The sequence below is a fragment of the Chrysochloris asiatica genome, unplaced genomic scaffold (genome assembly GCF_000296735.1).
Source record: "Chrysochloris asiatica unplaced genomic scaffold, ChrAsi1.0 scaffold00031, whole genome shotgun sequence".
NCBI classification, from domain to species: Eukaryota; Metazoa; Chordata; class Mammalia; order Afrosoricida; family Chrysochloridae; genus Chrysochloris; species Chrysochloris asiatica.
Window position 1 is genome coordinate 7956398 of NW_006408549.1, and position 14214 is coordinate 7970611.

Consider the following 14214-nt stretch of genomic DNA (forward strand, 5'->3'; position numbering starts at 1 on the left):
GAGATTTGTCTTCTAGCTCACTAGTTCTAGCTTCTATCTCTTCAATTCTATTCCTTTGCCCTTTCAATGTATTGTCCATTTCTGATATTCTATTATTAATTGTTTGGATCTCTTTCTGTAGGTTTTGAATTGTTTCCAATGCTCTATCTATCTTATTTGATTGTTCCTATAGCACTTTCCTTATTTTTCTCAACTGCATTGTATAGTGTTTTCATACCTTTTATAATCCTTTTTCTGAATTCCTTCTCAGGCATTTCCAAAGCCTGCCCATCTTTTGGTATGGAGTGTAGGTCTACTTCCAGCACATTTGCCTCAGTCACTTTATCTCGTTTCTGGACATGTGCACATATGGTCATCTGCTTGTTTTTTGGGCTTCAGGGGTTATCTGTGGACTTAATACTTAGATGGGTGTGTATTTTGGTATTTTTTTGTGCTTTCTGAATGCCTCCAGGTAGATGTGATCAGGGAATGGGCTTCCCCTTTTCACTCTTCTTCCTGAGAAGTTTCAAGATACCACTGTTGATCGTTTTGACATAACTTAGGATTTAATTTTCGGCCTATTTCCTCTTTTGTTTGCTTGTCCCACTCCATAATCCCCGTTCAGGCCTTTTTTCTAGTTGGAAACAGTTCAGGGCTGGCTGTTGGCCATTTGGGTTTAATTGGAAACTGTCTCTTTAAATTTTGAAGAGATCTGTGCGCATGCGTAGTAGAACCCTCCGAGGGTGGGGCTGGGGTGCCCACTAGCTGAGGCACCCCTATAGTCACCAGAATGGAAGTACGCAGATAGCAAGGGACCAGTGAACAGATACCAAAAGAAAAGAATGTCCACACCTTTATCTCAGCAGTTCTGCCAGGCGTCTGTGGCCGCTCTGATCCTTCCCCTACATGGTCTCACCTAAGATGGCGGCTCCTGTAGCAGCCGAGCGTCCCGGACTACAAAGCAATAGATTTCTTGCTTCTGCCACAAATTCCCCCAGCTGTGAGCCTTCCAACCTTCTAAATATTCCTTTATATGTGGTTCAGAGCTCTGGGACCAGTCCCTGATCCTGCTTGGTTGGGTATTCTGTGTTGTTGTTGGCGGAGCTCCTTTACTGCACTTCCACCCAATCCGCCATCTTGTTTGTTCTCTCCTAGTTTGATTTCTTGACTGCTGCTTCTGTTTTGATTATGGGTTCAAGCAAAATGAAGTCTTTGACAACTTCAATCTTCTCTCCATATATCATGGTGAGGACTTTCATTTTCTTTACATTGAGGTGCAATCCATACTGAAGGCTGTAGTTGTTGATATTCATGAGTATTTTAAGCCCTCTTTGCTTCCAATAAGCAAGGTTGTATATTTGCTTATCACAGGCTGTTAATGAGTACTCCTCCAATCCTGATGCTGCATTATGCTCCACATAATCTAGCTCCTGCAAGATTACTTGCTCAGCATACAGGTTGAATATGTATGGTTAAATAATACAACCCTGGTGCACACTCTGATTTTAAATCATTTGGATCCCCTTTGAACTACTACCTCTTGGTCTATGTATAGGTTCCTCATGAGCACAATTAAATGTTCTGGAATACCCAATCTTCTCAATGTTACCCATAGTTTGTCATGATCCACACAGTCAAAAGCCTTTGCATAGTCAATAAAGCACAAGTACACATCCTTCTGGTTTACTCTGCTCTCAGTCAAGATTTACTTGACATCAGCAATGATATCCTTTGTTCCATGTCCTCTTCTGACTATAGCTTGAACTTCTGGCTGCTCCCTGTCAATGTACACTTGTAGTCATTTTAAAACTACCTTTGAAAAAAATTTCATTTGCATGTGATATTGTCCAATGAGTTCCACATTCCAGTGGGTCACCTCTCTTTGGAATAGGCCAAAATATGGATCTCTACCAATAGATTGGCAGGTAGCTGTCTTCCAAATTTCTTGGTATAGATGAATGAGTGCCTCCAGTGCTGTATCAGTTTGCTGAAAGATTTCAATTTGTATTCCATCAATTCCTGGAGCACTGTTTGTCACCAATGCTTTCACTGCAGCTTGGACTTCATCGTTCAGTACCATTGGTTCTTGATCATATGCTGCCTGTTGAAATGGTTGAATATCAACCATTTATTTTTAGTACAGTGATTCTATGTATGCCTTTTATCTTCCCTTAATGTTTTCTACACCATTCAATATTTTTTCCATAATCCTTCAATACTGAAAGTTGAGGTTTGAATTTTGTCTTCAGTTCTTTCAGTTTGAGAAATGCTGAAATGTGTTCTTCCCTTCTGGTTTTCAAATTTCAGGTTTTTGCTCCTTTTATTGTTATACTTGACTTTGTCTGTCTTCTCAAGCTGCCCTTTGAAATTTTCTGTTCTGCTCTTTTATTTCTTCCTTTTAGCATGTTTATGCTGGAGAGCAGATTTCAGTCTCTCCTGACAACCATTTTGGTCTTGTTTTTGTCTTTAGAATAACTTTTTGCTTTTTTTCCTGTAGGTGTTCTTCAGGTACACCCACAACTTTTCTGGTCATCAGGCATTATTGTTAATGTATTATATCTGTTCTTGAAATGATCTCTAAGTCCAAGTGAGTTATATTCAAGGTCATATGTTGGCTCTCATGTTTTAATTTCCTTTAGCTTCAGTCCAAACTTGCATATGTGCAATTGATGGCCTACTCCACAGTTGCCCCTGGCTTTGTTTTGGTTGATGATACCGAGCTTTTCCATTTTCTTTCCCCACAGATGTAGTCAATTTGATTCTTGTGTATTCCTTCTGGTGATGTCCATGTGTATAGTAACCTTTTATGTTGTTTTAAAAAAAGGTACTTGTGAACGTTACACACAGATCATCAGTTTTATATCAACAAATTACACACTTTGCTTCATCTCCAGGATTACAATCCCCTCCATGCAACAACAGTTCTCCTGCTTCCTCCCTGTGGTTCCTATTTGCATTCCCTCCACCTTATCTGTTTTTAACTTTGTGTTAGGCATATGTTGTCCTTTTGATTTTGAATGCCCATTCCAAGACGAACACACCTCATTCGTATTGCTGTGCCCCACTATATATCTATCTACTGCTTGGCTGAAAACTGGACCAAGAGGGTGAGTTCCTTTCCAGACCTGAAGGGTAGTTGTTGTTGTTAAGTGCCACCGAGTTGGTTCTGACCCATAGCGACCCTGTATAAGGTTTCCGAGGAGCAGCTGGTGAATTTGCACCACCAACCTTGCAGTTCAAACGGCTTTGCAGTCTGGTACATTAACCCACACTACCACACCAGGACTAGAAGGTCATCATCTCAGGTTCTTCCAGTCTCTTCTGACCAGTAAACACAGTCTTATTATTATTAAATATTTTTGAGTTTTGTTTATAGCAGTATTTCTTATAAGAGCTCAAAAGTGGAAATAACCCAAAGGTTTATGTAGAAAGCATTTAAAAATTGTGGAATTAATGGAAGAGTTCAGTAAAAAAATATTTAAAAGAATGATGCATGCAACAACATGGAGGATCCTTTAGAAGACTATGCTAAATAAGTCAGTCACAAAAAAAACACATATTGTATGATTCCATTTATGTGAGAGCTCCAGAACACTCAAATATAGAGATAGAAAGTAGTTTAGTTAGTGGTTGTCTAGGGCTCAGAATATGTTTGGAGATGACAGTTAAAGGGCATGGATTTTCTTCATGGGATGATGAAAATGGCCTAAACTGTATTGTGCTGATTGGTTGCTTAGCTCTGTTAATATACTAAAAGCCACTGAACTGTATACTTTAAATGAATGAATTGTAATGGTATATCAATTATATGTCAATAAAACTGTAGAAATTAAAAAAAAACAAAAACAAAAAAACACACATGAAAACCTGTTACATAAATAAAAGGTAACTTAAAATCCTAAAAAGAGTTTTGTTATGGAATCAAAACAAGGAGAATAATTAAGTATGAAACAAGGAATTCCATTTTTAATAAATATATGTTTAGTGTTACAAAATCTGAAGTAAACTAGTCTATAACCCAATTCCTTTAAAGGATTTATATTTATTGAAAATAACCTTTATCCCTTTGCAAAGATAGGACCTTAGTTATAGAAGGAACACATTTACTCTAAATACATATTGTCTTAAGACTCAGAAGCTAGCATACGTAAGCGTAATATTTTCTTCTTTGTTAAATAAACAGGCTGTACAAATGTATTAAATTATGAAAGGCTGTTCATAAGGTATTTCAAACAATAAATTAGGAATGCAAGTTTCTTTTGATACTATTATTCCATATAGTAATCATGTGCTAAGGAAGCCTGTTGTGCAAAGATTAAATAGTCAATCTGCTAACTGAAAAGGTGCTGAAAAAAAGCCAAAATTTAAAGCTCACCAACAACTCCACAGAAAAAGCAACTTCGTGAGATTAAAAAATTGCAACCTAGGAAGCAGTTCTATTCTGTCTTATAGGATTGATATGAATCAGAATTGACGGACTGGCACACAACATTTACAAGTGTGTCTGTTACAGAATTGCATATAGGATTATAAGTGCCAAGATTAAAATGCTGTAAGTTCCAAGAGACTCATCAACAGGATGAAAAAAATGCTTTCATGTTAAATTTAGCATATTTGGTTCCAACATGCCCATTTCATGAAAAACAATTAAGTATACTAAAATGCCAGCAGTTCAAACCCACCAGCTGCTCCTTGGAAACCCTATATATAGGGTCACTATGAGTCGGAACCAACTTGACTGCACCTAACAACATAATATTTAATAACCTTAATGGTCAGAAAATAGTTGAGTCAGTCAAATACATTACTTGAGAACTGTCACATCTTATTTTATTTAGAGTGTTATTGAAAACTTAACAATGAGGTATTATTTCAGTTAGAAACTGCTCATTTCTACTTGCATTTTCAGAGCTGTAACTCTAATACATATGGGATCAAAAACTACTAACAATTAGCAACAACAGACTTTTAAAAAATGGACAAATAGTATACTGAGATGTAAATCAGGAATTAATTGCTTTATATGCAGTTCTTAATTATATAGAATTCATAACATATGCCATTTAAATATTTGTATATTTAAAAGGAATTTACCAAAAAGTGACTTATATACAACTTTCACATACCCCAACAATTTTACAGAGGCACAACTTTTATCCACAAAAGGCATAAAAATATGCTAACAGTTCAAAAATAAAAGAGCATCAAACAACTGATTTCTTAAAAGCCAATAAAACAAGAATATTCTATTTTCAATTTTATTTTGAAAATCCAGTCATGTTATTTTAATTATCTTATACTTTCTATAATACTTTTTCAATTTAATTACACACATATTAATTGAATGCCTACTCCAATTACTGCTTAGATGCTACGGATAATATGATGGTTACTCACAGTGTTCTTTTAGAAACTAATCATTTATTTTTTTTAATAAAACATACTTTCCAGCTCCAATTTATAAAACACTCTGACTTTCACATCTGCTTTTCCTCTAACCAATCTGCGTTGTACACAACAGAGTGCCACAACATTGATGCAACTGGTGATTTGGTTTGATGTCCTGAAAACGAGTATCTTCTATATACACAGAATGACAAAAAAGGTAATGCTGAAGTCCCATGAATACGCCTTAGACTTTTAAATTGGTTCTACTAGTCTAACAAGATACAGATGCCAAAGTTGGAAAACATATATACCAGCAGAGAGTCAGCATTTGCATTCCTTAACAAGTAAGTTTTATTTGATGACTTGTTAGTTCTGGCATTTGGTAAGCTAAACAATTTAATGAAGAAAGCTAGAAATGTTATCTGTACAACTTAACAAGAATCTGGCTAATACTAAATTGAATAATGAAAAAAGCATAGAGGACTCTATGCTCACTGATGAGGGAAAAGTTACTCAATTTTTCATATGGAAAAGAAAAAGTGGGAAGAAATAGATAATATCTTTTGAAAAAAATACGTAAATCTAGAAATAAAGAAATTAAGGCACTTATTTCAATGTGTTTATAACAATAAGGACAAAATATGCTTTGTACGTCTTTGAGAAATTCCTTTCACTCAAAAGCTATAAACTTTGCTCCATTCAGAGTAAAGCTATTATGTTAAACTTAACCACTGTAACTTATCCAAGTAGAATTGCTTATAGAATTCTTAATCATTTGATACTCTACAAATAAGGAAATTAAATGCACTACAGTGAAAAGTTTTCTAATGCTATTGTTTTAACTTCTAATAAATGGTTAGTGGTTCAAACCCACCAGCTACTCCTTAGAAACCATATACAGGGTCACTATGAGTTGGAACTGACTCATCGGCACTTAATTGTTTTAACTATAGTTAAAATAGAAGTAAATATGCTTATTTTTAATATCCAATAACATTATTTCTATAGTAAACTTCATATTCTCCTTTTTAATTGATGTTGAATGACAAATTCATTATGCAAAAATCTGAATTAAAATTTTCTCCAAATTTAAGAAATAAGTTGACAGAAGCAAAAGCAACTTACTAATATGTAAAAGAACTATTCTAAAACTAATTCAGCGTATCTGATAACATAAATAAAAATTCAATATAACATTTCATGTTACAAAGTAATGTAACAAAAAATAAGCAAGCTGCCTTTTAAATTACATTGGTTTATACTTCCTAATCACAAGTAATACATGTGATTATTTACTGTGTACTAAGACTGCTATGGTAACACTGTCACAATTTCTGAAGCTAAATACTATGACTCACTATTAAGATGGACAGAGGCAGCCTGAAGGACACTGTCTGCAGCTATCTTAATATAGTTTAAAAATTACATAACAGCATGAAATGAGAACCAATGGAACTACTGTACCAGATACATGACATTGCCATCCATTCTTAAGCTCCAAAAGAGCAGAGCATATTAGAGCTAGTCTAAGAATGTGAGTGCTTTTTATACTTTCAAATATATATGTGTACACATATATATGTATATATACCAGAAAATAAAGATAATAGAAGGATGCCCCCTTCTAATGTAGTAATTTAGAGTACTAAAAATGTAATTTTTTAGCGCATTAACAATTTAAAAACTTGAAAACCTGTTAGTGAACAGGTACATTTGGTGAAGCTAAGCATGCATCCCATCTTACTAATACGATACATATCTACAGGCTATATCCATCCTGAATGCCAAATTATTTTAGATTTTAAAATAGATGACTAAAAGTATAAAAATACTTAAAGGAATATAATAGATTTTGAAACCATGTTGTGAATTTTATTATAATGGTCATCTTATTCTTAATATTGAAGACTGCATCACAGTTTCATTAGTAACAGGACTTATATTTTATAAAAAGATATCAGTATACAGAGATATGCTTACACCATTTGCACATATCTCCAGATATTGTTGCTCAATCCTGGTGTGGTGCCTTGGATTAATGTGCTGGACTGCTAAGTCAGTTTGAACCACAAGGTTGGTGGCTCAAGCTCACCAGTCACTCCTTGGATACCCTATATGAAGTCGCTATGTGTCAGAACTGACTCGACAGCACTTAACAACAACAATAAATCCTATTTTAGTAAATATTTAACTGTTTTACTTAATAGTAAAGTAGAAAGCAAGTGAGTGGACCATATATTCCATATCCATATTTTTCTAAAAACCTGAACATTCTTTTTTAATTATCTATTTTTAAAGACATACAGGCATAAAGAGTTACTGTTTTATCATGATTTAACTGGTATCAAATATATGGGTGTAGTGTAAAAAGCTAACTACTTAACAGACAGTCACAAAATAACAGGACACAGTATCATGCATTATGTATTACTGTGAAAATGCTCACTTATGTAAGCAGCAGATGAAAAGTATCAAGAAAACTTCTGAATGTTTTGAATACTGGATATATCTTTATGTATATCCTTAAAATATTAGTGTGAGGGTAAGAATAATTCTTTCCTTCTATCATATAATTATATTGCATTAAGCATTTATTAAATACAATGTTTGAGGTATATGCTTTGACCTTAAACATACTGAAATTCAAGATCTATATTATAGAATAAAGTGTGATGGGGAAAAATCACAAAGTTTTAGAAGTTAAACCTTTAAAGATGATGTGACAGTAAGGAAGACATTTGGCTAGAATATTGCAGGGTGGTAGACTTGAGATTTTATCAAACAACAGCATATTTGATCTTTTATTTCCCACAGAACTCTGGATCCAGTTAACAGCAATAGGAGAAGGCAGCCATAACCTTTCCAATGTCTATTCTCTGATCTGCAAAAGAACTGTGTTTAAGTAGAAGAAAATCACATTTTACTTCATATAGTATTAGTCTTTGAAATTAAGGTTCTGCTTTTCAAGATTGGAAGGATATCACAGTGTTGATTTTATAGACAAAGTAGGATCTGTTCCAGTACACTCTAGTGAAATAATTCACATACGGAGAATAGTTAATTTTGACCTCATGACAAAATCGCCCGTATTTTGAGTACGTCAACTTGTCACCTTCTTCACAAACCACCTATTAAAAGATATGAAATATACTATTAAAAAGCTTATTAAGACTATAGGAGGAATGGAATCAATGCATAAGTGACTATATTTATATAAAAAATATTATTGCTAAATATGACCATGATACATTTCATGGTTTAGTAAACAGAAGCCTATTCATAAGAGTCACCGTGTCCATTTAAACTCTTGAGCTTCCCACTAAGATCGACAAATCAAAGTAAAGTCTTTCCAATTTTTAATACTAAAATTTAGAAAGCAATGTCTCTGGAGTCCACTATCATTCCTCTGAGACCCTTGTTCTGCAGCTTACCATGGCTGAGGAAAAGGACATATTAAATTTCTAATGTATAGTCAAACTCTTCTTGTATACAACTGACTCATTATCTAGTAAGCAAGTAAGTTTTCATTACTCTTGATATTTATGCTCAAGAGTTTAAATAGACAGCCCAACTCAGACTGACCTATTAAGCTTTTACTAAGCTTTCCCACCCCAAACTTTGCTAGGAGTCAAGGCATCCATTCTAGGGCACACAAATGCCCTGTAAAGTTTCTTTCTTGTCAGACACACAGTATAAACACTGCTGGCTGAGAAGTATGATAGTTATATAAAATAGCTAAAATTGAGTGTAGAAATTAAGATCCAGCTAAGTCTTAAAAACTAAAATGGCTCTTAATGCACTAATTTTTGTAATAATAAAGAGTGTAGAGGCAGTATGCTAATTCAGGTAAGCAATTTTTCTAGATGTAACTATAATAAAATTCTCAATATAAGGATATAAAACAATACCATCAACTGATTTCTAGATTATGAAAGTGAATAAAAATGTAATTGTCATTTAGATCAAGTTATATCATTTTTTTCCATATAAATGTGGAGATTTTTTTTTTTTTTTGGCAAAAATGTCCAACTTTTCTTTGTATGTTAAAAATCAGTTTTGATAAACTTTCTCCATTATTTTATAACTTAAATTTATATTCTTAAATTCCCAAAATAGTTTTAAGATTATATTCATATAGTTATTTTTCTCAAAAGGAAAAAAACGGCTTAAATTTCCAGATGATTACTTACATGTCCATTTGCGATGTCTAATAAATCTTTAACTCTACAGCCTCTCAGTGTTCCCACTTCATTGCAGATAGCATCCTCTACAATTAAGTAATTAGCTTTGTATGATGTAAGTATTTTATAAATATCCTCAGCAGATCGCTTTGAATAGATTTGATAAATCTGAATGGATATAATAAAAAAGATAATTGCAAAAGAGCATCTGCTATTTTCTTAGTGCTAGGTACTAAAGAGATTCATTCACCAAGACTTGACTCCTGTTCTTAGGAAGGGTATTATTATGTCATAGTGATATTGAGATTAAATATTTAAAAATTAGCAAATATAATATGGTACACAATTAAATTCTAAACTGTGTTGTATATAACAGCCATATAAAAACATGCAATGAATATAGATATAGACTAGAAAGGAACATAGTATTTTCCTTCCTTGGTGATGAATTGATTTTAACTCACAGTGCCCCCATGTGTCAGAGCAGAATTGCATCATGGGCTTTTCTAAGCTGCAGTCTTCATAAGTGCAGACTGCTCGGTCTTTCTTCCATGGAGTTGCTGGGTATGTTTGAACTGCCAACATTTTGGTTAGCAGCTGAACACTTAGACATCTTTAAATTTCAAGTGGTGGGGGGAAACACTGGCATAATGAGTGAGTTTTCTTCTTTTTGAAAATTTACAATCTTTAAATAAATAAAAAGTATATTACAGAAGAATTCAAAATGAAGATCACATTTGTTCAGAAATCAAATTTTCAAGTTTATTTACATAAGGTACATTAAAAATTTTCAAGGCTGTCTTTTATATGTTCTATAGAAACTTAAGAACTATCTAATTTTCTGAGGAAAAAAATACCAATCTACTTGGGCTGAAGGAAAAGCATAAAAACTAATGCAGACATATATTTTCACAATTATAATATTTTTAAAATTTCACTGTAGTATGCAAAATTAATGGGAAATACTTTAAGTAAACCTCTGGTAGTGTAGTGGTTATGAGTTAGGCAGTTAACCTCAAGGTCAGCAGTTCGAAACTACCAGCTGTTCTGCAGAAGAAAGATGAGCCTTACCGTTTCTGTAAAGATTTCTAGCTTTGGAAATCTATTCAGAACGCTGTGAGTCGGAGCCGACTCCCAGCACATCCCCATCCCCACTAGCACCAATGACCACTGATGGAGTCCTGGTGTGATACAGGATAAGCACTGCTAAGGTCAGTAAGGTCAGCAGCTCAAACTCGCCACGCCAGTCCTTGGAAACACTACAGGTTCACTATGAGTTGGAAGTGACTTGATGGTACTTAATAACAGTGATCACTGACAGTCTAATGGGAGAAACACATAACAGATGGACTTCTTAGTGTGTTCTACAGAATTCTACTCAGGTATAATGCTGTCTTTTTTAAGGCAGAATTGATTGGTCCTGCTTTTGAATATTGCTTTGAACTTAGTGTGTCTGCATGTGTGTGACTACAACTGCAATTTAATAACATATAATAATAACAAAAATAGGGTGCATAGTGCTACACCGCACAATAAGCACTGGACTGCAAACCATGAAATTCACAGTTTGTGGCCTTCAAATGCTCCACTGGAGAAAGATGAGGCTTTATGCTCCCACAAAGATTTTAAAAGCTTTGGAAACCCTATGCAGGGTCACTATGAGTTGGAATTGACTCAACAGCAGTTAACAAAAAAACAACAAATAATTTTTGTTGTTGAGTGCTGTCCAGTTGGTTCTGACTTACAGCAACCCCATATTTCTGAGGAGTTTCCAAGGCGCGGCTGGTGAATTTGCACCACTGACTTTGCAGTTCAAACGGACCTAGCGATCCAGTGCATTAGCCTATAGCACTAGCATTTAAATGTTATTGTGTTTCAGTCCTGGTGTGGCATTGTAGGATAAGCAGTGGACTAACCCACAGGTTGTGGTTCAATCCCACCAGCTGCTCCTTGGAACGATCCTGTATAGGTCACTATGAGTCAAAATCGACTCAACGGCACTAGGAACAATGACAACATGTTTCAGGTATGGTACATTATCTCAATTTAATTCTTACAACTAGGAGGTAAGAACTATTACTATTTACACAGTCCTGTTCAAGGTCACAACGCCAGGGCAGCTTCCTACTTGGCTTGAAATAACATTTTAAAACTGTATAAAATTCTATCAAGTTGAAAAATATAACTCACATTCTAAATAAACAGATTAAATATTTAGCTTGTCACTGCTTTCGAATATGAAGTTATCATTTAAATCCAACATTTAAAATGTATTCTCTGAACATAAAATATTGAGATACTTCTAAACAGCAGAATATAAATTACAAAAAATATATTAACCCTCATCTATTGCTGGTTTGGATGTAAATTGGTACAGTCACTGTACAGAAAACTGGTAGCTCCTCAAAAAGTCAAGCACTGAAGTACCACTGTTGTTGTTATGTGTTGCTGATTAGGTTCCAACTCATAGCAACCCTGTATAAAGTTTATGAGAGTGGTTGGTGAGTTTGAACTGTCCATCTTGAGGTTACCAGTCCAGTGCTTAGCCTTCAGTGCCATACTAGGGCTCAGAATGACCATATGGCCCTTCAATTCTAATCCTAGGTGTACATCCAGAAGAAATGAAGTTAACAACATAAACAGAAAGCTATATATCAATTTTCACAATATACAAAAGGAGGAAACAATTACAATGTCTGAATATATAAAGAAAATGTGGTATATATATATATATATATACACAACAGAATACTACTCAGCCATAAGGAGAAATGGAGTCCCAACGCATACTATAATAGAAATCAATCTTTAAAACATGCTGAGTAATGTAAGTCACTCACACACACCAAAAAACAGGAATTACATGATCTCACTTATATGGAATAAGCAAATACATTAAAACCAAATATTACTAGTGATTTCGAGGGACAGGTTATTGTGTTAGGCGCCATCAAGTTGGTTCTGCCGCATAGTGACCTTATGTACAACAGAAGGAAGTAATGCCTGGGTCATATGCTATCCTCATACTGGTTGTTAAGTTTGAGCCCTTTTCTTTGAGGATAGGAGGAAAGGGAAAGAAGGAGTTCTTGCTTAGGGACACTGAGTTTGAGTTAACGGTGGTAGACTAATGTGGAAAAGAATAGCAATAATGGTTGCACAACTTAAAGAATATAATCAATGTCACTGAACTATATAGGCAAAAATTGCCTATGTTTTATTATGCATATTTCCACCACAATAAAAAAATAAATCAACTAAATACCATTAGATAGTCTAATACTATAGTATGTTATTAATGATAGCCTATACCTAAAAATAAGGAGCTCTGGCAGCGCAGTGGTTACGAATCGGACTGCTAATCTCAGGGTCAGCAGTGAAACTAGCAACTGTTCTGTGGGAGAACAATGAGGCTTTCTGCTCCCATAAAGATTTACAGCCTCAGAAACCCTGTACAGGGTCAGTATGAGTTAGAACCGACTCCATGGCACCTAACAACAACAACAACAACCAATACCTAAAAATAGGTGCTCTGTTGCTAAGTGGTTACGAATTGGGCTGCTAATCTCACAGTCAACTAATTGAAACTACCAGCTATTCGGCGGGAGAAAGATGAGGTTTTCTGCTCCTGTAAAGATTTACAGCCTCGGAAACTCTATACAGGCTGTGTCGCTATGAGTTTGAACCGACTCCATGGCACATAACAACCAACCATACTTAAAAATAGGACTCCTGGTGTGGCACCGTAGGATAAGCACCGAACTGTAAACCACAAGGTTAGCAGTTGAAACTCACCAGCTGCTTCTCAGAAACCCTATACAGGGTCACTGTGAGTTGAAACCAACTCATTGGCACTTAACAACAACAACATATCTAAAAATAATAAGTCCTGGTGCTATGCTGTAGGACAAGCTCCTGAACCACAAGGTCAGTTTGAACGACAAGATCAGGAGTTCAAACCCAGCAGCTGTTCCGAGTAAACCCTATATACCTAAAAATAAATCACAGTGTTTCATCACTATAGGAGTATGCTAAATTGTAGAATGCTGGGGGAAAAAAATCCAAATGTAGAACTGGAAATGACTTACATTTTCATTCCTTTTGAGAAGATCATCATCATTGTAAAGAGGCAAGCTTGTCACCATCCATCCAGTGCATAATTTAATCGCACCCATTAACTGGGGGCTCCCTGCAAACACAGCTGCGACTGGAGCTTGCCTTCTGCAAAGAATCATAAAAATGCATACATGGAAAAAACAAGTACATTCTTTAGATTCACGATTTATACCAACTCTCAAATACTAGACTACCTGCAGTGTATTGTAGACTTCAATTTCAATGTGAGTTTTCATTCATTTATAGACTCATTCCAAAAACTGAACATCTATATGCTAAGTACTGTTTCCAGTACTAGAGATAGAGCAATTCAAAGAAGGAAAAAAGGCAAGATCCCTGCTTTCAAGAGGCAGCATGGTGGGATTATAAACACGCATAGTCATATGTCAGGTGGTGATAATACTACTAAAAAATAATGCAGGGTAAGGGGATAGAGAGAGGAACACAGGAAGATAGCATTCTTGATAGAATGGCTAGATCAATGGTGACACAGTAAATTCTAAAATTCATTAAAAAAAAAAAAATAAATAACTACTATAAGCCAACTGCTTCC

The 14214-nt window shown here is 34.9% G+C and overlaps 1 protein-coding gene across 1 annotated transcript in view; it reads right to left on the bottom strand.

Annotated features, from left to right (window-relative positions):
• Positions 1-7888: 7888 nt before the first annotated feature.
• DPY19L4 (dpy-19-like 4 (C. elegans)) overlaps positions 7889-14214 on the bottom strand; it is a 76994-nt gene continuing 70668 nt past the window's right edge. The window contains exons 17-19 of the mRNA XM_006859211.1: positions 13634-13766; positions 9558-9716; positions 7889-8495 (exon numbers count right to left, since the gene is read on the bottom strand). Of these exons, the coding sequence (XP_006859273.1) occupies positions 8331-8495; positions 9558-9716; positions 13634-13766 (457 nt within the window). The 3' untranslated portion in view covers positions 7889-8330. The remainder of the gene's footprint in view (positions 8496-9557; positions 9717-13633; positions 13767-14214) is intronic.